The sequence below is a fragment of the Lepidochelys kempii genome, chromosome 7, assembly GCF_965140265.1.
Source record: "Lepidochelys kempii isolate rLepKem1 chromosome 7, rLepKem1.hap2, whole genome shotgun sequence".
Classification (NCBI taxonomy): domain Eukaryota; kingdom Metazoa; phylum Chordata; order Testudines; family Cheloniidae; genus Lepidochelys; species Lepidochelys kempii.
The window spans coordinates 37407801-37435236 of record NC_133262.1 but is presented as its reverse complement, the minus strand read 5'-3'; the positions used below and the strand labels follow the sequence as shown (position 1 = coordinate 37435236).

The following is a 27436-nucleotide window of genomic DNA, read 5'->3' as shown; positions in this document are numbered from 1 at the left end:
GGGGTTTCATCATGGAGAAACAAACAGAACTTTCACACCGTAGCCTGGCCAGTCATGAAACTGGTTTTCAAAGCTTCTCTGATGCGTACCGCGCCCTCCTGTGCTCTTCTAACCGTCCTGGTGTCTGGCTGCACGTAACCAGCAGCCAGGCGATTTGCCTCAACCTCCCACCCCGCCATAAATGTCTCCCCCTTACTCTCACAGATATTGTGGAGCACACAGCAAGCAGTAATAACAGTGGGAATATTGGTTTCGCTGAGGTCTAAGCGAGTCAGTAAACTGCGCCAGCGCGCCTTTAAACGTCCAAATGCACATTCTACCACCATTCTGCACTTGCTCAGCCTGTAGTTGAACAGCTCCTGACTACTGTCCAGGCTGCCTGTGTACGGCTTCATGAGCCATGGCATTAAGGGGTAGGCTGGGTCCCCAAGGATACATATAGGCATTTCAACATCCCCAACAGTTATTTTCTGGTCTGGGAATAAAGTCCCTTCCTGCAGCTTTTGAAACAGACCAGAGTTCCTGAAGATGTGAGCGTCATGCACCTTTCCCGGCCATCCCACGTTGATGTTGGTGAAACGTCCCTTGTGATCCACCAGAGCTTGCAGCACTATCGAAAAGTACCCCTTGCGGTTTATGTACTCGGCGGCTTGGTGCTCCGGTGCCAAGATAGGGATATGGGTTCCGTCTATAGCCCCACCACAGTTAGGGAATCCCATTGCAGCAAAGCCATCCACTATGACCTGCACATTTCCCAGGGTCACTACCCTTGATATCAGCAGATCTTTGATTGCGTGGGCTACTTGCATCACAGCAGCCCCCACAGTAGATTTGCCCACTCCAAATTGATTCCCAACTGACCGGTAGCTGTCTGGCGTTGAAGCTTCCACAGGGCTATCGCCACTCGCTTCTCAACTGTGAGGGCTGCTCTCATCTTGGTATTCATGCGCTTCAGGGCAGGGGAAAGCAAGTCACAAAGTTCCACGAAAGTGCCCTTACGCATGCGAAAGTTTCGCAGCCACTGGGAATCGTCCCAGACCTGCAACACTATGTGGTCCCACCAGTCTGTGCTTGTTTCCCGAGCCCAGAATCGGCGTTCCACAGCATGAACCTGCCCCATTAGCACCATGATGCATGCATTGGCAGGGCCCATGCTTTCAGAGAAATCTGTGTCCATGTCCTGATTACTCACGTGACCGCGCTGACGTCGCCTCCTTGCCCGGTATCGCTTTGCCAGGTTCTGGTGCTGCATATACTGCTGGATAATGCGTGTGGTGTTTAATGTGCTCCTAATTGCCAAAGTGAGCTGAGCGACCTCCATGCTTGCCTTGGTATGGCGTCCGCACAGAAAAAAGGTGCGGAACGATTGTCTGCCGTTGCTCTGACGGAGGGAGGGGCGACTGATGACACGGCTTACAGGGTTGGCTTCAGGGAGCTAAAATCAACAAAGGGGGTGCCTGTACATCAAGGAGTATTTCAGGCAGGACTGCACGGAGGGTTCCAATAAGAAATGGTGCACCTAAGTTATCGTTCTTATTGGAACAAGGAGGTTAGCCTGGCCTCTGATTGATACATGGCTAGATTTATCTCGCTGCACCTTCTCTGTGAGTGACTGCAGTGTGATCTAGAGGAATGAGTCCCCTAGACAGGGGAGGAGGCAAATGAGTACAAAACAAATCTGGTCTATTTCTTGTTCTGACCCACTCCATCTATCTTTTACATCTTTGGCTGTCAGCAGACAGTGCAGAAGGACTGCATGCCATCCACATCTCATGGCTGCTCGGCAGAAGATGGTACAGTACGACTGCTAGCAGTCCGTATCGCCTGCCCGCTCACCATAAGACGGTTCAATAGGACTGACTGCAGGACTAAAGAGAATGATCTGGTCAAGTCACTCCAAATTTAGTCCCTGCGCCCATGTCTGCCCAGGCGCTCCTGATTGACCTCACAGAGGTGACCAGGAGCACCTCGGACATGACGATGACGGCTACCAGTCGTACTGTACTGTCTGCTGCCACAAGGCAAGGGGTTGCTGCTACTGTGTAGCAATGCTGTACCGCGTCTGCCAGCACCCAGGAGACATAGGGTGACGGTTACCTGAGCGGGCTCCATGCTTGCAGTGGTATGGCGTCTGCACAGGTAACTCAGGAAAAAAGGCGCGAAATGATTGTCTGCCCTTGCTTTCACGGAGGGAGGGAGGGAACGGGGGCCTGACGATATGTACCCAGAACCACCCGCGACAATGTTTTAGTCCCATCAGGCATTGGGATCTCAACCCAGAATTCCAATGGGCAGCGGAGACTGCGGGAACTGTGGGATAGCTACCCACAGTGCAACGCTCCGGAAGTCGACTCTAGCCTCCGTACTGTGGAAGCGCTCCGCCGAGTTAATGCACTTAATGCACTTAGAGCATTTTCTGTGGGGGGACACACACTCGAATATATAAAACCGATTTCTAAAAAACCGACTTCTATAAATTCGACCTTATTCCGTAGTGTAGACATACCCAAAGTAGGATAGTCTGGGAGTAGGCCTGTTGTATAATCATTCAGACTAGATGTGGGATGTTGTTTAGGGGCAATTTAGGACTGGTAGGATGAGGTGTTGGGCAAGAGGTCCCCCTTCCCTGCAGGAGCAACTGCTTCAACTTTCATTATTTCAAAATAATTTAGAAGTTAACTGAAGAATCCTCACACCTGGTATCATTTTGGGGAAATAGTATGTCTTGGGAGAAAATTCAAGAGGAAGAGAAGGCAACACTTCATAGATGCCAATATATTACAGCAGCCTAAGCCTCCCCCTTACTCTTTTGCCTGCCTGTACAAATAGAAGGTGGTTATTACAAGATGATACAGTGTATTGAGCCTTGTGAAGAGTGTAAGTAGCATGACCTAGCTTCAGCCTGTCAGTTTCTTTTTCCTGATGATTATTGAAAAAAATTTACTCTTGAGGCTCTGGAAATCTTGTAATTTCATCCAGCCAATCTGAAGGGTTTTTTACCTTGGCTGCTGAAAGAATAATCTACTTGACAAACAGGGGACGCCATCATAGGGCCTAATCACATCAGCCACACTATCAGAGGCTTGTTCACCTGCACATCCACCAATGTGATATATGCCATCATGTGCCAGCAATGCCCCTCTGCCATGTACATTGGTCAAACTGGACAGTCTCTACGTAAAAGAATAAATGGACACAAATCAGATGTCAAGAATTATAACATTCATAAACCAGTCGGAGAACACTTCAATCTCTCTGGTCACACGATTAGAGACCTAAAAATGACAATTCTTCAACAAAAAAAACTTCAAAAACAGACTCCAACAAGAGACTGCTGAATTGGAATTAATTTGCAAACTGGATACAATTAACTTAGGCTTGAATAGAGACTGGGAGTGGATGGGTCATTACACAAAGTAAAACTATTTCCCCATGTTTATTCCCCCTCCCCCCCCCCCCGCAACTGTTCCTCAGATGTTCTTGTCAACTGCTGGAAATGGCCCACCTTGATTATCACTACAAAAGGTTTTCCCCCAACCGCCCCCCCCCCCCGGCTCTCCTGCTGGTATTAGCTCATCTTAAGTGATCACTCTCCTTACAGTGTGTATGGTAACATCCATTGTTTCATGTTCTCTGTGTATATAAATCTCCCCACTGTATTTTCCACTGAGTGCATCCAATGAAGTGAGCTGTAGCTCTCGAAAGCTTATGCTCAAATAAATTTGTTAGTCTCTAAGGTGCCACAAGTACTCCTTTTCTTTTTGACAGAGTACATAGAATCATAGAATATCAGGGTTGGAAGGGACCTCAGGAGGTCATCTAGTCCAACCCCCTGCTCAAAGCAGGACCAATCCCCAATTTTTGCCCCAGATCCCTAAATGGCCCCCTCAAGGATTGAACTCACAACCCTGGGTTTAGCAGGCCAATGCTCAAACCACTGAGCTATCCCTCCCCCCATAAAAACATAGAATCATAGAATATCAGGATTGGAAGGGACCTTAGGAGGTCATCTAGTCCAACCCCTGCTCAAAGCAGGACCAATCCCCAATTTTTGCCCCAAATCCCTAAATGGCCCCCTCAAGGATTGAACTCACAACCCTGGGTTTAGCAGGCCAACGCTCAAACCACTGAGCTATCCCTCCCTCCCCCCAAAAGGAGGGGGGAAAATGGAAAGTGACTTCAAACCCATCTACCTCTGTGGCGTGTGCATCCAACTGGTTGGTGCTTTCAGCAAAGCCGCCTTTATTGCTGCCCGCCCTGGGAGTTTTCCCACAGGCACAAGGTAAGCCGCTGGCCGCGCACCGGCGAATGCAAAGCGGCTCGCTGACTCGCGGGATTCGAACGCCCGACTTCCTGTTTCACACGGGAAGGCTCTTTCCGCGAGATCACGGAATCAGTGCTCTTCCAGTATGTATGGATTTGTTCTCTGGTTGTGCAGGAGCTTTAAAGTGTATACCTTTCTTACACATCAATGAAAGAATAAGCATATTCTCCATACAAAATAGTGTGTTAAGGTTAAGAATTTAAATACAAACAGGTCAAGAAATTCTCCTCCACAAACCTTACTGCTTAGGTTTCAGAGTAACAGCCGTGTTAGTCTGTATTCGCAAAAAGAAAAGGAGTACTTGTGGCACCTTAGAGACTAACCAATTTATTTGAGCATAAGCTTTCGTGAGCTACAGCTCACTTCATCGGATGCATGCCTGCTTAGATCAGTGAGGAATACCGCAATCTTCATTAAATTTCACAATGTTGACAATGTTTATCCTCTGCTTCTCATCCTTCCCCATCTACTTTTGCCTGCATTGACGTCCTTTGTCCTCTGCTTTAACTGCTTTCCTAACTCCTGATGTCCTCTTTCCAGTTGCCTGTTTCAGATTGATTGTGTGAGTGAATGGTAGCAAAGGGAGGGTAAGTAGCATGGAGATTGAGAGATTCCTGGTAGCTGTGAGGTGGAGCAGGTTAGGACTTCACTCTGTGCAAGAGTCCTGAATCCTGAGCTACCTTGTATCTCAGCTACTTAGGGTTCTTCCTTGCTTTCTGGATTATTACCCCTAAATGATCTCCTAAGCAGCTTTTTTCCATTATGCTATACTTGGGGACCAGTAGGTTTAAGAGGTAATGTCATGTATATGATTAAACTGATTCAGGCAATATAAAAAACTAAAACACGCTTTTGGTTTCCCCTTAAATTGAACCAGAAATCTTTTTGCCATTCTAGGTCCATATTCTTGAAGGCCCTAATCCTCATCTTTTAGCTCTTGGGGTTGGGATATAAGACTGCCACAGAAGTTCCTTTTTAAGGCTTTTTTTTTTTTAAACCAATGGTGTCCCATCATGCACAACATTCATGGAGAGACCCTAGTCCTGCACATTTCCAAGCCCTCCCAGATATATGGTAACACAGCTGTGAAATATCCTCCTCAAGGCCCCATGGGGAGTGTAGGTGGAACACTGAGAAGTGCTGCTACTACAGGAGTGAAAGAAGGCCCTCACTCACGTACAAAACGCCCTGTTACATAACTGAGCATACAGAGGCATGTACTGTACAATCTAATGAAAACCAAACCACTGATCGTAATGTTTGGTACTGTGTAAGTGCAGTGCCAAGTGCTTAACTGGATTCAAAAAGGGATTAGATACTTACATGGCTAATGAGAACATAGAATCATAGAATATCAGAGTTGGAAGGGACCTCAGAAGGTCATCTAGTCCAATCCCCTGCTCGAAGCAGGACCAATCCCCAATTAAATCATCCCAGCCAGGGCGTTGTCAAGCCTGACCTTAAAAACTTCTAAGGAAGGAGATTCCACCACCTCTCTAGGTAACACATTCCAGTGCTTCACCAGCCTCCTAGTGGTGGATATTTCCTAATATCCAACCTAAACCTCCCCCACTGCAACTTGAGACCATTACTCCTTGTTCTGTCATCAGCTACCAGTGAGAACAGTCTAGATCCATCCTCTTTGGAACCCCCTTTCAGGTAGTTGAAAGCAGCTATCAAATCTCACCTCATTCTTCTCTTCTGCAGACTAAACAATCCCAGTTCCCTCAGCATCTCCTCATAAGTCATGTGTTCCACTCCCCTAACCATTTTTCTTGCCCTCTGCTGGACTCTTTCCAATTTTTCCACATCCTTCTTGTAGTGTGGGGTCCAAAACTGGACACAGTGCTCCAGATGAGGCCTCACCAATGCCGAATAGAGGGGAACGATCACATCCCTCGATCTGCTGGCAATGCTCCTACTTGTACAGCCCAAAATGCCATTAGCCTTCTGGGCAACAAGGGCACACTGTTGACTCATATCCAGCTTCTCATCCACTGTAACCCCTAGGTCCTTTTCTGCAGGACTGCTGCCTAGCCATTTGGTCCCTAGTCTGTAGCAGTGCATGGGATTCTTCTGTCATAAGTGCAGGACTCTGCAGTTGTCCTTGTTGAACCTCATCAGATTTCTTTTGGCCCAGTCCTCTAATTTGTCTAGGTCCCTCTGTATCCTATCCCTACCCTCCAGTGTATCTACCACTCCTCACAGTTTAGTGTCATCTGCAAACTTGCTGAGAGTGCAGTCCACGCCATCCTCTAGATCATTAATGAAGATATTGAACAAAACCAGCCCCAGGACCGACCCTTGGGGCACTCCACTTGATACTGGCTGCCAACTAGACATGGAGCCATTGATCACTGCCCGTTGAACCCGACAATCTAGCCAGCTTTCTGTCCACCTTATAGTCCATTCATCCAGCCCATACTTCTTTAACTTGCTGGCAAGAATACTGTGGGAGACCGTATCGAAAGCTTTGCTAAAGTCAAAGAATAACATGTCCACTGCTTTCCCCTCATCCACAGAGCCAGTTATCTCATCATAAAAGGCAATTAGATTAGTCAGGCATGACTTGCTCTTGGTGAATCCATGCGGACTGTTCCTGATCACTTTCCTCTCCTCTAAGTGCTTCAAAATGGATTCCTTGAGGACCTGCTCCATGATTTTTCCAGGGACTGAGGTGAGGCTGACTGGCCTGTAGTTCCTGGGATCCTCCCTTTTTTAAAGATGGGCACTGCATTAGCCTTTTTCCAGTCATCCGGGACCTCCCCCGATCGCCATAAGTTTTCAGAGATAATGGCCAATGGCTCTTGAATCACATCCGCCAACTTCTTTAGCACTCTCGGATGCAGCGTGTCCGGCCCCATGGACTTGTGCTCAGTTAACGTGCATGGTTGGTTTAGATAAGAAAAAATGAGAGATGAACTCTCCTGCTTAACTCAACCAATGACATGGATTAGGAAGACATTTCCCCTATGGGCATTTCATAACTGTCTATTATGGAGTTTGTTGTGCCTTCCTCTCAAGCCTGTGTTATGGTCAACTGTAGGAGATAATATGCTGAACTAGATGGACTGCTGCCCTCATCAGTCTGAAAATTCCAGTCCATACTGGACAGTATTCTGTCTTGACCAGTGGCCAATTCCAGATGCTCAGAAGAAGGTGAAGGAAACCCACAATTTCTAAGAGGAAAAGACACAGTGTCTGTAGACCAGGAGGGTCCGTAGGTAGGCTAGTTTTCTATCCATCTGTGGGAGTTGACCTCATCCCTCCACCTTTGCATGTCTCTCAGGTTTTGACTCCTGATCCAAGATCAGCCCACCACGAATTAGGGAGTGGGTGCTGTTATGCTTCAATTCTAAAGTCATTGTCTTCCAATTTTCTTCAGAAAACAACCCAGTTCTTCCTTCCCCTGTTGTAGAATGTATAGGTTTCTAGGACTTGATGAAAACTGCCGTACCATACCTTGACCTACTTACTAGGCTTCTTTTAGTCAAGGAAAACTGATCTAGCATGGGACTCCTGACTGCATGGGTAGGTCTGTGGACATTTCTCCCCACGCTGTTTGCAGAGGATCAGACAACATTCAAGGTGCTCTGTGCAACTGAAGTGGTCTGAATGGAAGTTGGTTGCTCTCTTGCTTACAGTGTCTCTCAGCAATTCATTCATCTATTGTAATGTCCCTCTGGGAAAGCCCCATATGCTTTTGTTGCTCTTCCACACTTAGCCAGTCAAGCTCTCCAAACACCTCGAGCTCTTTAGGGAATGGATGGCCACTTCATCTTCTCTGGATCCCTTCGTAGATTTCTGCTGCAGGAAGAAAAGGGCTTTCTCCTCAGAGAGATGCCATAGACTTTGAGCAGGAAAAGGATCCTGAGCCAGAGGCATATTATCTGCCCCTCTCATAAGACCTGGAGTCTCTTATCTCCTATGACTTTATCACTTTGGAGTTGAAACACCCCTAGAGGTTTGCTGAAAAGAAATGCTTTTGCAGAGGAAGTCCTCTCATTTCTGTCATTCTGAATGTCCTTAGCCAGAAATAGGATAATTAATTGTGGTGGAATTTGGAAGCAGTTATCCTGTTCCGTCATCAGAGGGTAAACAATTGTATCTTTATTAGTTATGCGTAGGAGTCCTAGTCATGGGTCATGCTTTCATTGTGCTAGGCATATTACAAAAACATATCCATACTCCTGAGGGAATTCTGTGCCAAAAAATTAAAAATTCTGTGCACAAGATTTTAAAATTCTGCATATTTTGTCAAAATAGCACAATATAGTCACACCAGTTTCAATTATTTTGGTAATTTATTTCAAAATACCTGTCGGCAAATATGTCTGTAACAATACAGACAAAAAAAAAACCATTCAGGTTTTTGACAAATAGATTCCTTACTAGGCTTATTAATACAGAACTTTGAGTAATTCATTTAAACTACAATACAGAAATGTATTTCCCACACCCCACAAAAGCAGTGTGCAGGCTTGGGGGAGTCAGGGTAACAGAGGAGCTGAGGGAGAGGGAAGGAGCCTGGGAGTGAAGCTGGAGGGTTGTTGGGTGTAGATGGCAGAAGTATGGAATAAGTTTTTTTTGAGGGGTGGAAGAGGGAGTGTTAGGGAGTTGGGAAACCTCCCCCATGCAGACCCTGGCTGACCCTCAGCCTCTCCCATTCAATCAGGAACATCTGCCCCTGTCTCCATGTGGTCCTGCAACACCCTTCCCATTCAGTCCCTGATTCAGTGCTGTCACCCCACTACCTCCTGAGCCCATGTTCCAGTCTGTTCCCCGACTACCCTTCTGAACCCCAGTCCATGACCTCCTAGTAGTCCCAGGTGCCCCACTCTGTCTGTCCTGACCTGGCTTGGTGGCAGGGTGCTGTGATGAACGCATCCAGCTGCTGGCTGTTCTGGTGCCACAGCAGCCTCTGGTGGGTGAAAGGCAGAACTTCAGCACTTCTCAGGCAGAATGTATTTTCTGTGGGGGGGAAATCTGCGCTGGACATGAATTCTGCATGTGTGCAGTGGCGCAAAATTCTCCCAGGAGTAATACCAGAGAGACAGTCCTTGCCTCAGAAAGCTTATCTATTCCCAGCCTGCATCTGTTTGTCCTTTCACACACCATTTTTTTTTCTGTTCTTGCCACAGACACCATCAGCTTTTCTCCCTTTCAGTTTGAGAGAATGGAACCTGAACCAAAAAAGACTTCTGGATGCACTATCCCCTGGATCGCATATTGCTTGGTTTACAATTCTCACTTCTGCTTCTGGGTGTTCACCTTTAAGAGTAAAGGGTATAGGTGCATTCACTTGAGATGGGGTGAAAGAGCTGTGATATATTTTCCCTTTGTTTTTCCTTCATTTTCTAGATTCTGAAAATCAGTATTGCATTGCTGTAGTCCTTTCAGCTGGCAGAGGTGCAATATTGGTGATGAAGTGGCCAAGGCAGATGAATTTTTTAAAAAATCACAAGTTTGTGGTTCTATGCAAGGTGCTATTAAACATGCTTGAAACTTCTTGGTTCTCTGCATTCTTTGTCTGACAGAATGAAATGGATTCTTCAAACCACAGCTAATAGTGTTACTTAAGTCTTCTAGAATCCAAATTAGAGTCTTATTCAATGAATCTCTCAACAGTGATGTTAAAGGCTAATGTGTAGATGATTTTGGGACTTTCTTGTACCTGTGCTTGGCCAGTAATCCATTAAGGGAAGATCTGCTGGTTGACCTAAATTCTTCTTTTTGTAAATTACATAACAGCTGTCTCCCCTCCAAAAGAGTAAAATTGGCTTTAGGGAGTGTGACAAAATTCCTGCTCTACCTTGGTGGGTCTTGCGCTTATTGGTGGATTTGCTCGCCTTGGAGCTTCACGGCAGCCTTCAGCTTGGCCATTTTTCTGAATTCACAGTCCAGGTCGACTCCTCCTGTGTCTGACCAGGAGTTGGGAGGATTTGGGGGGAACCCGGGCCCGCCCTCTACTCCGGGTTCCAGCCCAGGACCCTGTGGAATGCAGCTGTCTAGAGTGCCTCCTGGAACAGCTGTGCGACAGCTACAACTCCCTGGGCTACTTCCCCATGGCCTCCTCCCAACACCTTCTTTATCCTCACCACAGGACCTTCCTCCTGGTGTCTGATAATGCTTGTACACCTCAGTCCTCCAACAGTCCGCGTTCTCACTCTCAGCTCCTAGTGCCTCTTGCTCCCAGCTCCTCACACGCACACCACAAACTGAAGTGAGCGCCTTTTTAAAACCCAGGTGCCCTGATTAGCCTGCCTTAATTGATTCTAGCCCCTTCTTGATTGGCTGAAGGTGTTCTAATCAGCCTGTCTGAATTGTCTCCAGAAGGTTCCTGATTATTCTGGAACCTTCCCTGTTAGGAAACGGAACGTCTTTTGCTTGCTCCTCAGCTATCTGCTTTCTGTTCTTTCCTAAAGCCCCCTGGCCCAGATTTTTCTTACTTTTTGCACCTGCCTTAGTTCCCCCCCGACCGGGCCAGACGCTTTTTTTGTTTTCTTTTCATTTTTTGTGGTTTTTTTCGTCTACGTCCTTCGCCAGCCATCCCCCCCCCCACGCCTGCTTTCGGGCGCAGCTATTTGCCTCAGCTGAGCCCCCGGAGGAGGGGGGGGAAGATTGCCGATTTTGCTGTCCGGAGGGGGGAGTGGAAACCCCCAGACCCAGCCGTTTTGCCAGCAGCTCGGACCTTACAACATTCTTAACATGCCGGAGGCCTTGGAACACAGCCAACACAGCCAACACAGCCGGAGAAGACGATTTCAGCAGACAGAAGAAATAATATAAATCATCGTGACGAGGGCCGTAAGATTGAGTAACTTTCTGAATTATACTCTCGTGGGGGGGAGTTTGACTGTAACTACTTGCGTTTGTGGCGGCACAGGGGGTGTGGCGTGGAGACCACCACCCCCAATCCATCGGTGCCCCTACTCCCCCATCGTTATTACAACTGTCACGGCCCCCCCGCCGTCTGTCCCTGCTGGCAATCTGCCATCTCCCTTCAGATCCAGCTGTTCGCTTTGAACTTTGCCTTCCGGACCGGACCTAACAGCCGACCAACCGAGACTCTTTGGACAAACGTGTGTGGGTCTGCACCCCCCCCGGATTGCTTATCCCACAACTTGCCCCTATTACTGTGCCCCGATTTTGTTCCCGCCCCTCCTCCCAGTCCCCCCCCCCCGGCATTTCTTCCCTTCCCGTCTGCAGCCAGCGGAAGGAGGGGCTATTCCGTTTTTTCCCCTCCCCCCTCCTTCTTCCGGTGTCTCCCTGTCTCTCCCTGCTCGCAATGGCGGGGAACGAGAGGGGCGAGACTGCTTTAATAAAATTAGTTGTCCCTTTCCCACCACCACCCCTGCCCGACCCCCAAGGTCCCCCCCCTACCACTATTGTTAGGATACTTGCCACCCCCCCGCTGGGGCACCGGTAGCAGGAGGCACCAGGGTGATTGCTGCTGCTGCTGCACCCACCACCCCCCCAGATTCTAGGAACCCCCCCCCCGGTTCGCAAGAAGGGCCAGGGCGGGTGGAAGGGAAAGGGCCCCGCTAAAACCACTGAGCCCTCCATGGCAGGGGCTGCCCCCACCGCTGCGGCATCGTCATCAACCGTGGCACCCCTCCCAGCGTTTCCCTCCACCAGCTCTGCGATTGTCCCTCCCCCGGCCCCCAGGATGTATGCCCGGGCGGCAGCGGGCTCCCCCCTGCCTGCCGCCTCGTCATCTCGCCCCCCCCCTGCCTCCGCCACCATCACCAGCGGCCGAGGCCCTTTCCCCGCCTTGACCAGGAGGCACGGCATCCGTTGCCTCCTGGTGCCCGCCTCGCCCCACGTGGAGACATACGTACAGGCGTTGGCGAAGGTGGTAGGACCGACGGCTATTGTGGCGGCCTCCAAGATGTATGGGAAGGTCGTTTTCTTCTTAGCCTCGGAGGATGCCGCCCAGGAGGCGGTGGAGAGGGGCCTGACGGTGGGGGGGGTGTTTGTCCCCCTAGAACCGTTAGAAGACCTGGGCGTTCGCCTCGTCCTTACCTCCGTTCCTCCCTTCTTACCCAATGCTGCCCTGTTACCCGCTCTTTCCACCCTGGGGAAACTTGTTTCTGTCATCAGCCCTCTCCCGTTGGGCTGCAAGGACCCCACCCTCCGTCACATTTTTTCGTTCCGCCAGCAAGTGCAGCTTCTACCACCGGCAGGGGCGCGTGACGGAGAGGCGCTCGAGGGGTCCTTTCTAGTCCCCTACGAGGGAGCCCGCTATCGGGTCTTTTATTCTACCGGAGAGGCCCGGTGCTACCTTTGCCGTTCAGCGGGGCATGTCCGCAGAGACTGCCCTTTGGCCCGGGGGGGAGGGGCACCCGAAACCCCCGAGACCCGGCAGGACATCGGCCTCGTCGCTGCCGACGCCCCTGGCTGCCCAGTACCTGAAACTAACCCTCCTCCTACTCGACCAATCGCTGCTCCCGTCCGGGCCCAAGAGATACCTTCCCTACAATGCCCGGGCGAGCAAGGGGTTTCCACCCTTGCTAGTACCAACCCAATAGAGCCCATGGAGGAGGGTGTGGCAAGGATATTATCGGGTATAAGAGAGGGCCCTCCCCAAGGAGAAGCCCCCGCCCCTCATGTTGCCCCACCGCTACCTCCCCGAACCCGTAAACCATCGCCTCCGCCCCCCGACACGACCCCTGCTAACCAGCCCCCAGATGATGCTATGGAGGGCTGGACCCTAGTCTAGGGGAAGCGAGGCAAGCGGAAGGCTCGAGCTCCGCTGCATCCACCCGACGCGGAAGCCCCCCGGAAGACCAGGAAAGGAGGCACTGCTATCGAGCCTCCCGCCACGGCCGCGAGCGAGATCCATCCGCCGGTGTCGGGAGGGGAAGACGGACTGGCATTGGAGGGCAGAATCCCCCCTCCACGGGAGACCCTCCCCTCCGAGACTTCTGAGGACACCCCTTCTGCCTGGACGCTACCCGAACCCCCCGCGGACCCCAAGGCGGCCGTTGAGGCAGGCCCTAGAGGAGAGGCCCCCGGGGTGGCAGGAGTTGGCCTCTCCTCCGTGTATGCGGAGATTGAGGCCCTAGATTTGACCCCGGTCACCCAGGGAGGGGATGATTTGCTGTCGGCTGGCCTTGAGCTGGGCAGCCTTACCCCAGCCTCCCTTTCCCCATGCTCCCTCCCCCTATTTGCCTTCCCGGGTGAGCACCCTGCAGAAGGCGGTCCACCACCTGATGCCATGGCCGCTAAGACCACCATGGAGCCAGCACCTAGCATTATTGGGAGCCCCCCCCCTTACCCCTTAACCCTTGACTCTGCTCAGGAGGCACTTTCCTTTAGCTGCTTGCCTCCTGCACCCCAGAGCCTTACCCCTGCCCCCACCCCTGCCCCTGCCCAAGGTCCCTCCTCCTGCAATGTTAATGCCGCCCCTGGGGTTATTTCCTTTCCGCCTTTTGCAGACTCCCCCCAGGGAGCAGTCTTTGCACTTTCTAGTCGCGACCCATTAGGAGTGGCAATTTTTCCCCTGCCATCCCCCTCCACCCCAAGGCGTGAAATGAATTTAATAACCCCAGCCTGTCAGACACCCCGTTGATGGTCCGCACCCTGTCTACCTGCTTTAGCGGACCACGAGGCTGTATTAAGAGGCCCATCAGGGAATACCTCGGGAATTGTAACCCCACCCCCCCATGAGCTGCGGCATGCGCTACGGAAGTTCCTAGAGCATACCCGTGGCGCCTGTGATAGGGCACAGCTGGCTCTTCAGCTATGGGGGGAGTTTGATCAACTCCTCCAGGCCACAAGGGCCCTTATAAAGGAGGGCAGGGGGCAAGGAAAGCGCGGTGCTGCGGCCTACGAGCGAGCCCGCAGCTTCCGACGCGATCTACTCACCCACGGGATGGGTCATGGGTTGCTGTGCAACCCGCCGGGGGCCCTGAACCCCACCGCCAATACGAGGCCCCCACCCCCCCAGCCCTCCGCATGAAGCCTCTTATTATTGCGACCCTGAATACCAGGGGCTGTAGGATGGCTCTCCGCAGGTCCCAGGTGCTCTCTTACCTTCGGGAGGGGAGGTACTCTGTAGTTTTCCTGCAGGAGACCCATACGGACCCGGCCGCCGAGGACAGGTGGCGGCTGGTGTGGGGGGATGGGGTATATTTTAGCCACTTTGCGACCTGGCAGGCTGGAGTGGCAACCCTATTCTCCCCCAACCTACGGCCTGAGGTGCTAGGGGTCAATGAGGCCATGCCGGGCCACGTGCTGCACCTTCGAGTCCGTATGGAGGGGCTCGTGGTTAATCTTGTTAATATCTATGCCCCGCAAATGAGCTCCAGGCGGCCACAATTTTATCAGCAGGTGTCCGACTTTCTCGGCACCCTGGATTCGCACGAGTGCCTGGTCCTGGGAGGGGACTTTAACACCACCCTCGAGGAACGGGACCGCTCAGGGGCCGAACCGAGTCCGGCCGCTGCGAATATTCTCCAAGGGATAGTCCACCATCACTCCCTAGTGGACGTCTGGCGTGACCATCACCCAGATGACATCTCCACGTTCACCTTTGTCCGAGTGGAGGCCCATCGGTCACACCACTCTCGGTTGGACCGTATTTACTTATCCCGTTTCCATCTTTCACAGGCCCACTCCTCCGCCATTCGGCCGGCCCCATTCTCCGATCATCATTTAGTCACTGTAACGGTCTCCCTCCGTGCAGAGAGACCGGGGCCGGCCTATTGGCACTTTAATAACAGCCTGTTGGAGGACGAGAGCTTTGTGATGTCCTTCCGGGAGTTTTGGTTGGCCTGGCGAGAGCAGTGGCGTGCCTTTCCCTCGGTGCGGCGATGGTGGGATCTAGGGAAGGTGCGCGCCAAGCTCTTCTGCCGTGACTACACTCGGGGCACCAGCCGACGGCGAAATGCGGCGATAGAGCAGTTGGAACGGGAGGTCTTAGAGATGGAGAGGCACCTGGCCGCTGATCCCGAGGACCCGTCCCTCTGCGGAGCATGCCGGGAGAAGCGGGAGGAGCTCCGGGCCCTTGAGGACCACCGGGCCTGAGGTGCCTTCGTTCGATCCCGCATCCGCCTCCTTCGGGAGATGGACCGCGGCTCCCGCTTCTTCTATGCCCTGGAGAAAACGAGGGGGGCCAAGAAACACGTCACCTGCCTTCTTGCGGAAGACGGCACCCCCCTCACGGATCCAGAGGAGATGTGTGGGAGGGCCCGTGACTTCTACACAAGCCTTTTCTCCCCGGACCCAACCGATCCTGACGCTTGCGAGGTGCTCTGGGAGGAACTCCCCACGGTCAGCGTGGGCGACCGAGACCGACTAGAGCTGCCTCTCACCCTGGCCGAGTTCTCGGAAGCCCTCCGTCGCATGCCCACCAATAAATCTCCGGGCATGGACGGGCTGACCGTGGAGTTTTACCGCGCGTTCTGGGACATTCTCGGCCCAGACCTAGTCACCGTCTGGGCTGAGTCCTTGCAGAGCGGGGTCCTCCCTCTGTCATGCAGGCGAGCGGTGCTCGCTTTGCTGCCGAAGAAGGGGGACCTCCGCGATCTACGAAACTGGCGTCCCGTCTCACTCCTTAGCACGGATTACAAAATCGTAGCGAAAGCAATCTCGCTGCGGCTAGGGTCCGTGATGGCGGACGTGGTCCACCCAGACCAGACCTATACTGTCCCGGGTCGCAGCATTTTTGACAACCTCTTTCTAGTCCGAGACCTTTTGGAACTCGGGCGGAGAGATGGTCTATCGTTCGCCCTCCTGTCTCTTGATCAGGAGAAGGCGTTCGATAGAGTAGACCATGGGTACCTCCTGAGCACTCTGCAGGCGTTTGGATTTGGACCTCAGTTTGTGAGTTTTCTCCGGGTGCTGTATGCCTCCGCGGAGTGTTTGGTTAGGCTCAACTGGACCCTGACTGAACCGGTCAGCTTCGGGCGAGGAGTGTGGCAGGGGTGCCCCCTCTCGGGCCAGTTGTATGCTCTGGCGATCGAGCCTTTTCTCTGTCTCCTCCGCAGGAGGATGACAGGGTTGGTGCTGCGGGAGCCGGAGCTGCGGCTGGTCCTGTTGGCGTACGCCGATGACGTACTCCTCGTGGTCCAGGACCCGGGCGACTTGGCGCGAGTGGAGGCATGCCAAGCCATCTATTCGGCAGCCTCCTCCGCCCGAGTCAACTGGGTCAAGAGCTCTGGCTTGGCAGTGGGGGACTGGCGGCAGGTGAGCTCCCTCCCACCCGCACTTCAGACCATCCGGTGGAGTGCGGGTCCACTGCTCTATCTCGGCGTTTACCTTTCCGCCACGCATCCTTCCCCGCCGGAGAACTGGCAAAATTTAGAGGGCGGGGTGATAGAGCGGATCCGGAGATGGACGAGGCTACTCTGATGTCTCTCCCTCCGAGGGAGAGCACTGGTGCTTAACCAACTAGTCCTGTCCACGCTCTGGTACAGGCTCAACACCCTGGCTCCGTCCCCGGGTTTCCTGACCCACCTCCGGAGATTGATTCTAGAGTTCTTCTGGTCAGGAATGCACTGGGCCCCTGTTGGAGTTCTTCATCTACCCCTGAAGGAAGGAGGGCAGGGCCTGAAGTGTCTGTACACTCAGGTCCGCGTTTTCCGCCTCCAGGCCCTGCAGAGGCTCTTTTATAGTGCAAGTAGTTCGGCGTGGAGCATACTGGTGCACGCCTTCCTGCGCCGTTTCCAAGGGCTTCGATATGACCGGCAGCTCTTTTATCTTTCTCCGAGGGGTTTTCCGCGAGACCTCTCTGGGCAGCCGGTCTTCTGCCAGGACCTCCTCCGGACCTGGAAATTGTTTCTAACAACCAGGTCCGTGGCGACCACCGTGGGGGCAGATCTCCTCACGGAGCCCCTGCTACACAACCCCCAGCTCTGTGTGCAGGTGGCGGAGTCCCGCTTGGTGCGCCAGAGGTTGGTCCTGGTGGAAGTTACGAGGGTCGGAGACCTCCTGGACTATGACCGGAGAGACTGGCTGGATCCCCTGATGCTCGCTCGGCGCATGGGGCTCTCCAGCCTCCGTACCCCCCGGCGCATACTTCAGGAGGTGAAGGCCGCCTTGACCCCCGCTGCTCGGGCTTATGTAAGCCGAGCCTTGTGCGAGGGCGCACCCTGCCCATCCCTTACCCCAGGCCCGCCGGACCTTTCCATCGGGCCCCCACCCCGTAGATCCCAACAAACCCCTCACCCTTTCACTGCAGCCGGTTAGCTTTCAAATTGCTTCACGGAAATACTTATATACACTTACGCTTCACACCCTTCACGCCCACACCCTGGTGTCCCGCCCCGATACAAAGTGGCGGGATCTCCTGCCACCTTTGGAGGGTGAGCAACCTCGGTGGGCCAGCCTGTATTCCACCCTGGTCCCAAGGCCCGTCGGGGACATCAGTTGGCGGCTCCTTCACGGAGCTGTGAGCACGGGCGTGTTTTTGACACGGTTTACCCCCATTTCGGACACTTGTCCTTTCTGTATTGTGAGGGAAACCCTGGCGCACGTGTATTTAGAGTGTGCCAGATTGCAGCCCCTTTTCCGGCTCCTCACAAATATTCTATTACGCTTCTGGCTTCATTTTTCCCCCCACCTTTTTATCTATACACTTCCCATCCGTGGCCCCACAAAGTCGCGGGATCTTCTGGTCAACCTCCTCTTAGCTTTGGCTAAAACAGCCATTTATAAAACCAGAGAGAGGAGGTTGGCCCATGAAACGTCCTGCGATTGTGGGGCCGTTTTCCGATCCTCAGTACACTCACGTATCCGGGCGGAGTTCCTCTGGGCGGCGTCCACCGACTCCCTTGAAGCCTTCGAGGAGCGGTGGGCGCTGTCTGGGGTTCTCTGCTCGGTGACCCCGTCCGGTTCCCTCCGTCTGACCCTTTGATTGAGGGGAAAAGCGAGAGACGCCAGCCCCAGCCGTTGCCGCTGTGGATACCATCATTCCTGTCATCTAGGAGGGGTCCTATAATACATGGGTGTCTACCCCCCCCTCCCTAAACTGCCCACCCCGCAGCCGTGCCCATCTTACCGGGCACTCTCAGGAGAGGGAGGATCAGTGACACTGGGCGCGGCACTGGGTAACTCGAGGGGGTGGAAGACCACGAGTGTCGAGGAAGCTCCCCGGCTCTGGGCCCAGGCTAGCCTGAACACTTCTCCCTCCTGAAAGCTGCTGTGTTATACCTTCTGATTGCGTTGTTTTGTTGCATAGTTGTTTTGTTTCCTTTGGTAATTCTGTAAGCGTTACCAATAAACTTTTTTTCTATTTCAAAAAAAAACAAAAAACCTTCCCTGTTACCTTACCCAGGGAAAAGGGATCTACTGAGCCTGGGGCTAATATATCTGCCTTCTGTTACCCTCCTATAGCCATCTGGCCCGACCCTGTCACAGGAGATAGAGTACATATTGAGATGAAGCAAAGGTTTCATAATTAATCTTACATAATTGAAAAAAATATGGCTCATAACTGAAAGGATTCTAACACCTTAGCTTTCAGTATTAAGATTGCCATTCACCAGAAAAGGTAAAGAACAGCCTATTAAGAAATACGACATTATTTATCAAACTACAGTATATTAGTTATTTAGTAAGGCTTCATGACTTCTTAAAAATACACCTGAAACCATTTTCTTTTTAGATCAAGGAATTATGTACTGAAATTTATATCAAATACAACAAATGCAGAATTCATTCAAGAACAGCACTGCAATGTGCTATGCCAATATTAGTTCTAGAATTTAACATTCCCATTTAAAAAGATGACAGTATGAGAATCAGAAAGTTTTGTAGTAGGATCTCAACAGATGTGGTTATCTAGGGCAGCATTTCCCAAATTGTGGGTCAGAAGCCCAAGGGAAGAGAGCATGGTATTGTAGTGAATGTCTCTGGGTGGAGAAGTATGAATTCTTAACAACAAGAAAATCTTTTGATTTTTTTTTTAAAAAATAAACAGCTCATGCCTAGTTAAATACAATTAACAAAAGAAAAAAAACCCCAAACCAAAAGCCACCCTATCTTAAAAGAACATTTTTTAAAGTCAAACCCTCAAAAGTTAGGAAATGCCTTCTTGCATGTGCATTTTGATTGTCTTGTAATTACATTATAAACTCCTTCCTCGTTCCGTGCAGAGGATGGACAGTGCTCATTTAAAGAGCAGGTGTTCAAAATATTGAATATCTTCATTGTTCAGTGTGTGGTCCTATGCCTTATTTACTGTATGATATTCACACTTTGCTTTACCTTCTCATGGGCTATTCTATGCTGCTTATCACTACAGTATCTGAGTGCTTCAGAAATGTGAATGAATTTATTTTCGCAACACCCATGTGAGAGGAAGGGGGTGTGTGGTATTATCCCCATTTTACAGATGAAGAATTGAAGCACAGAGATGAATGTAAAAAGTTTCCACTAATTTTGTTTGCTCAATTTTCAGATGCCTAGGACATGATTTTTCAGTACTTGGTATTTATATAGTAGTTCATATGTTCAGAGCACACTCCTGTTGACTTCAGCTGTGAGTGTGCATCACTTCTGCAGATCAGACCCCAGATAGCAAGTTTGGGCATCCAAAAAATGAGGAATGCCATTAGTGATCACCTGTAGAAAAAATTGATTTATGTGACTTGTCTTGGAGAACTGGATTCTAGACCTGCCTCTGCTATACAACATTCAGCTGCCTTAGTCATGAGACCATCCTTTCTCTTCCTGCAATCCCCTGCCTCATTCACGACATATCTTCCAATTTCTACAACAGATAAGGAAAGGATCCTACAGATAACGGCCTCCTTTGCTACATCCAATAGTATGATAGTCTTTAATTATATGATCATAATGCATATGAACTAGAAGGTGATGAGATACACACTTAGTCATGGATTTCACCCAGATTTACTGACAGCAGAGGAATCTAGAGACTCAGGAGTATTTGTTTCAGTCCCAGTCTAGTCTTTTCCCTTCCCTCTAATCTGGCTTCTTTCCCCTTTGCATTTGAATCAGATGCTTTCTGGGTGTCAGTGAGAGCACAGGATGAGACAGTCTCCCTGCTCTCAGTTCCTGTGCCCAGCCCCAAGCAACCATTTCAGAGGAAGTCTGGCTTTATCCCTATAGTCCTGGGCTGGAGGGAGTATGCTCCATCACTGTGTGGGGATGATGGATATGCAGTCATCTTATACACAGGCACTATGAGGGGATGGAGCATGCTCAGGGAGGACACTTTTCAGATTTTAGCTGCTAAAATCTGAGCATGTGTGAACTGCAGTTTTTCAAAAGCTTGTAACTTGGCCAAATTTGGACACTTTTTCAAAGAGACAGCAAAAGGCTCATCCCTGATACAACGGCCACCCCCTGCCAAATTTCAAGTCCCTGCTCAAAAGCAGGAAGGTGCTAGAGTTGTTCAAAGAGAGAGTCTTCAGAACGTTTTTAACATGAATAAAACATATTTTTCTCCAGCCTCCTCCTTGCAATGGCTGAATCGTTTTGTGTGAAATTTTCCAAAAGCTTCTGTCTGCAGCAGACACCCAGCATGGGAAACTTCAGCCCAAATGGTTAAAGGCTGGCAAAGTTATTAGCAATGGAAAATAGGGTCTTGTAATGAGAAGTGCTGGGCAACCTTAATAGGCTACCCTACTAGTTCCTCCTATAATACAGTATTTCTTGCATTCAGGAAGGTGAGCACTTGCTGGAGTGGGGTGTGAGAAGGAGGAGCCCTGTTAAGCTATAATTCAGTGGTTCTCAAACTGGGTCAAGACCCCAAAGTGGGTCCCAGCCCTGTTTTAATGGGGTCGTGAGGGCTGGTTTAGACTTGCTGGGGCCTGGGGCCAAAGCCAGAGCCCTAGGGCTTCAGGCCTGAGTGATAGGGCTTAGGTTACAAGTCCCCCTGCCTGGGGCTGAATCATAGAAGGTTAGGGTTGGAAGGGACCTCAGGAGGTCATCTAGTCCAACCCCCTGCTTGAAGCAGGTCCAATCCCCAATTTTTGCCCCAGATCCCTAAATGGCCCCCTCAAGGATTGAACTCACAACCCTGGGTTTAGCAGGCCAATGCTCAAACCACTGAGCTATCCCTCCCCCCGAGGTGGTGAGGTCCCCACTTCTGGGGCCATGTAGTCATTTTTGTTGCCAGAAGGGGGTCGCAGTGCAATGAAGTTTGAGAACCCCTGCTATAGTTTAATGTGCCTGGAAACCGGGTGTATCGAACATCACAAGGGAAAATTTAATATCTAAGTGTTGTGTAAAATGAACGCTCTGCTGCACTTGCAGTCACAGCCCACCCACCATGATAACCACATTTGCTTTGTATTATGTTTTGTTGGTAATGGAAAGCACCAGTCTTCTCATTAGACACACGTACAAAATACTGATAAATATTCAGATCAGGAAAAAAACACGGCTTCCACCACCACTCTACAGAGAACATATCTCTCCCTGGCACAAAAAACTAACTGACTCTGAAATGTGTACTTTACATCTCCTTGTACCAGTTTTGCTGAATTTGGGCCAATGTTCTGAAGTATTTTGAAACTTATTCTTATTTGTAAGAATCCCTAGGGAGGTCACAGTTATTTGGGCAGTAAAAAGGGGCTTGGGATAGGGAAAATTTTTTGCACCCCTAACTTTGGCAGTTGTGTTCCCATAACCATAAGATATGTTGCAGTGTCTGGTTTTATCTGTGTTGCACCTGGTGCATGGAATGAGATGACCCATTCACAGAACTCCAGGTGGTCTCACAGCTTTTCTTGGTTTGTATCTAAGCTTTATTGAATGTGTGCAGTGATGGAAATAATTACATATTTTTTCTTGTTACAGCCCAACATACCTACCTTTGGCTTTCTCTTCGACATTGATGGGGTACTGGTACGAGGAAAGACTCCAATTCCTGCGGCACAAAAAGCCTTTAAAAAGCTAGTTAATTCTCAGGGACAGTTATTGGTGCCTGTAGTATTTGTCACCAATGCAGGAAACTGCCTTCGCCAGAAGAAAGCTGATCAGTTGTCTCATATTTTGGGAGTGCCTGTGAGTAATGTAAACTTCTTTTAAAGGTTTCAAAATGTTGTTAGAGGAAATGTAACGGGGGGAGGATCTTGCATTAAATGCATTTCAGCGTTCAGTTAACCATCTTCTGGTTTTCTTTTTTGCATAAGAGAAAATCAGATATTTTGTAAAGCCTTTTGAAATCTTTGGTTGGAAGGAACTATAGAAGTGCAAAGTATTATTATTACTAACTACTCCCAATGGTATTTCTGAATATCAAAGGGTACGTTACTATTTTGGTAGTAATTATCCCCCTAAGAGTTCCACACTAGTAGCTCTATCTCCTGCTGGCATGAAATTCTGCTCATGCAAACTGGTCTCCCGCAGGGACATCAACATCCAAGATGATATCTTGCTCCTACCTCCTTCCTCTCTCTTGAATGTGAAACACTTCTGTCCTGGTATATGATACAAGAAGGAGTGGGCACTTTAAATAAGCTATTACCAGCAGGAGAGTGGGGTGGGAGGAGGTATTGTTTCATGATCTCTGTGTATATAATGTTTTCTGCAGTTTCCACAGTATGCATCCGATGAAGTGAGCTGTAGCTCATGAAAGCTTATGCTCAAATAAATTGGTTAGTCTCTAAGGTGCCACAAGTACTCCTTTTCTTCATGGGGTTAAAGTGCGTATTGTGAGTCAAGGGCTGGGTGTTTGAATCCTGCTAAGATCAATGTTTAAAGTTTAGAGCAAGATTTTTTCACTCTATAGTGATCCTCATTTCAATAGGTGCCATGGGCAATATATATTTACGAATAAAATAATATCCTAAAATATTACAGATCATTTAGTTAGAAATTCACTTACTCAAGGACAGGATATTGACACTAAGACAGAGTAGTGTAGTGACGTAGCATGGCCCACACAGCAATCTAGTGACAGATCCAGGATTAGAAATAAGGCATTTCTGAGTCCAGAGATTCCATGTTCAGTCTATTAATGGTGTCTCAATTTGATGATTGTGCAGACCCAGGAGGGAAAAATATGATTTGTGCCCATGCTGAATACAGGAATTCTGTACGCTAAAATGGAGGCTTGCTGTGTGCATTTGTAAGCTAAGACTCAGAAGGCTTTTTCCACCATGTATCATACACCATGTATCATACAGTATTCTGGCTAGGAAATTTGGGAACTAATTGAATGATGATTGTAGCAGAGGTGGGGAGGCATATTTTCTTTAGTGACTTTTGGTTAACAGACTGAAATACATTAAAAGTAGCAAAGACAAAGATGATTTGAAAGCAATACCAAATTCTTATTTTATCCCAAACAGATTTCACAAGACCAAGTTGTGATGTCTCATAGTCCTTTACGGATGTTCAAACGTTACCATGACAAATGCGTTCTGGTGTCTGGGCAAGGACCACTTCTTGATATTGCCAAATAGTATCCTTGTGAAAAGTACGTTTTCTGCTTTTAAGTACTTTCATTCAGCCAGTTCAGATTATCATGTAGAACAGGTAAAGGCCATCTGTCACTTGGGCAAAAGTACATGGTGTATTTTAGAGAGTGAGGGAATCCTAACACAATGTTCACCTCCTACATTGAAAAGTAATGAAATTGATGTTCTGGTGTAATACCCTCCAATTTTTTTTCCACTTACTATTGTATATGTTTAAGGAATATTTTCTCATCCTGGCCTAAAACTTAAATGAAAGCGACAAATCACAGCTTAAGGGTTTTGACTGCTTCAGGGATGAGTCTTGAGATGACATAATGCTATTTAACAGATGATGTAATATGTCTAAAATCAGTTTATAGAGCCTCACTTTACAGAGCCTAACAAATTTGCTGGGCCACTTGTCTCAGGTTATACCAGTTCATGAATGAAATTGTTTTTGTTAACTTGAATATTTTTTTTTTAAAAAAAAGCAGAAATGGGCTTTTTGGTGTGAAGTCTGCATTTTCAAATTTGAAACTGCCTCTATATTTTTTCTTTTCCTGGGAACCCATAGTTAATATTTAATGTAAACTGACATAATAATGAACACTATCTTCTATGTCAACTAATGTCCTGCTATAGTGTCTCATTAAAAATTAGTAATATATTAGTGTGCATTTTACCTGTTCTGTCATGAAGAGGTATAGTAAAACATGACTAATGCCTAACACTGTAAAGGTCAAATGTTTCTACAGATTTTGAGATGTGAAAGGTGTTGTAGGAGCAGCAGTGATCTGTATGCTCTGTGTGACTATGCTATGTATAACCTGTATGCTCAAAAGGTCTGTTACACTTCCCCCCCACTTTTGTCTCCTCTCCCTCTTTGAATACCTGTGAAGTGTCTTTCCCCCTCCTCCTCTCTCCTGGAATGCTTGTGGAATGAATGGGCTGCTTGAACAGCTGGAAGATCAGAAGAGCTCCCAGGTAGACAAGGTGTCTGGCACTCTAATTAGGCAGCGATCACACACCCAGTGCATAGACACTGCATGGACACTGCCCAAGGTGGAGTGTGACCAACCAGATGCGGACAAGTCATCTCTAGTCGCAGGCCATGAGGAGCAAGTCCTTAAAAGGGGAAGGGGCCATGTGCTCAGGAGTGCACTCACAAGCTTGTATCTCCCATGAAGGCCCTTCGCCCGGATCGGCTGGCCAGTGGTTCACCACATTGCATTCCATCGTGCCTTGGGAAGACTTACCTTCATTGCACCATCCATCGCTGCACTGTGGGACACTTACCTTGAAGAATCCTGACATCTCCAGTGCTGAGCTTGTCCTGGGAGCGTATGTGAGTGTGCCGCCCCGCCCCCATCGCCCCTTCTTTTGAGCTTAGCTATCAATATAATAAACGTACTGCTTTCTGCCAAACTCTGGTGGGTCATTCGTCCTCCCTAAGCTTACTAGCTGGCCCAATTTCGGGTAACAAAAGTTACTAATATTCAATTAAAATGAGATCTAATGGGGGGACGCTGAGCATGGATGTTTGTATTCTTTTTAGTACTTACTACAAATGTTGGGAAATATGACATGTACATGAGGGATTAGTTTACTTGTCTGGATCTGGCAGAGAGAGAGTAGATATTAAGAAACCATGCGTGTTGGATATTGTACAAGACTGAATTTGAAAATCTATGTAATCTACAGTATAAACCTCAGGTATGATTAGATAATATCTTTACACCGGATAGTATAACTTTAACATGTGACTGAGATGATAGTTCTGAAAGAAACAAATTCTGATCATTTAATTTTCAATTGTTAAACATTTTTATCACTTCTTCTGTGCTGTCACATGAATTATGAAAGGAAGTCCATTTAGTATTGAGTGTAGAAACTATGTGCTGCTTTTACGCAAATTAAACTTTGTTTTTGATTAACTAGGGTTGAAATTAATGGGATTTGTCTCCATTTAAGTGCATTGCTACACAAATTAAAAAAATTCTTTTTCAACATAGGTGACATTGCTCTTTCCCCTTTCTTCCTCCTTTCCATTCCTTCCTAAGAAGCAGTGAATTGCTTATTTTAAATACTTGTAGACGGTAATTTAACTACAGAAATAGCCAAACTGTTTTTGCAACTGATTAACAATTTTAGAATGCGTATTTAACTGGTGTTGCCTTGATTTTTGATTAACTCATTTATGTTTCTCTTTAAACAAAGATAAGAAAGATATGGCAAGTGTGGTGGTTTCTTTCCTTACCTGTGCTATCATTGAGGATCTGAACAACACAGGTTAACTGTTTTTACTAGGTGTGTTGAATAATCGTAGTTAACTCACGTGATTAACTCAAAAAAATTAATTGCGATTTAAAAAATTATTCGCAATTGGTCGCACTGTTAAACAATAGAACACCAATTGAAATGTATTAAATATTTTCGGATGTTTTTCTACATTTTCAAATATATTGATTTCTATTACAACACAGAATACAAAGTGTACAGTGTTTACTTTATTATATTATTTTTTCTTACAAATATTTGCACTGTAAAAATGATAAAAGAAATTTTTTTTCAATTCACCTAATACAAGTATTGTAGTGTAATCTCTTTATTGTGAAAGTGTAACTTACAGATGTAGATTTTTTGTTGTTGTTGCATAACTGCACTCAAAAACAAAACAAAGTAAAACTTTACATCCTACAAGGCCACTCAGTCCCTTGTTCAGCCAATCACTAAGACAAACAAGTTTGTTTACATTTACGGGAAATACTGTTGCCTGCTTATTTACAGTATCACCTGAAGTAAGAACAAGCGTTCGCATGGCACTTTTGTAGTCGGCATTGCAAGGTATTTACGTGCCAGGTGTGCTGAACATTTATATGCCCCTTCATGTTTCGGCCACCATTCCAGAGGATGTGCTTCCATGCTGATGATGCTCGTTTAAAAAAAAAAAAAAAAGCGTTACTTAAATTAGTGACTGAACTCCTTGGGGGAGAATTGTATGTCTCCTGTTCTGTTCTACTCACATTCTGCCATATGTTTCATGTTCTAGCAGTCTCGGATGATGACCCAGCACATGTTGTTCATTTTAAGAACACTTTCACAGCAGATTTGACAAAACGCAAAGGAGGTACCAATGTGAGATTTCTAAAAATAGCTACAGCACTCAACCCTAGGTTTAAGAATCTGAAGTGCCGTTCAAAATCTGAGAGGGACAAGGTGTGGAGCATGCTTTCAGATGTCTAAAAAGAGCAACACTCCAATGTGGAAACTACAGAACCTGAACCACCAAAAAAGAAAATCAGCCTTCTGCTGGTGGTATCTGACTCAGATAAGGAAAATGAACATGCGTTGGTCTGCTCTGCTTTGGATCATCGAGCAGAACCTGTCATCAGCATGGATGCATGTCCTCTGGAATGGTGGTTGAAGCATGAAGGGAAATAGGGATCTTTAGCACATCTGGCACATAAATATCTTGTGTCGCCGGCTACAACAATGCCATGCGAACACCTGTTCTTACTTTCAGGTGACATTTTAAACAAGAATAATTTGCAGCATTGTCTCCTGCAAATTATAACCAAACTTGTTTGTCTGAGTAATTGGCTGAAATAGAACTGAGTGGACTTGTAGGCTCTCAAGTATTACGTTGTTTTATTTTTGAATGCAGTTATTTTTTATTACATAATTGTACATTTGTAAGTTCAACTTTCATTATAAAGAGATTGCACTTCAGTAC

General features: G+C 48.4%; 1 protein-coding gene across 1 annotated transcript in view; it reads left to right on the top strand.

Moving 5' to 3' along the window:
• LOC140914442 (haloacid dehalogenase-like hydrolase domain-containing 5) overlaps positions 1-27436 on the top strand; it is a 49556-nt gene that overhangs the window by 8294 nt on the left and 13826 nt on the right. Inside the window, exons 2-3 of the mRNA XM_073352225.1 lie at positions 22100-22306; positions 23596-23708. Of these exons, the coding sequence (XP_073208326.1) occupies positions 22100-22306; positions 23596-23708 (320 nt within the window). The remainder of the gene's footprint in view (positions 1-22099; positions 22307-23595; positions 23709-27436) is intronic.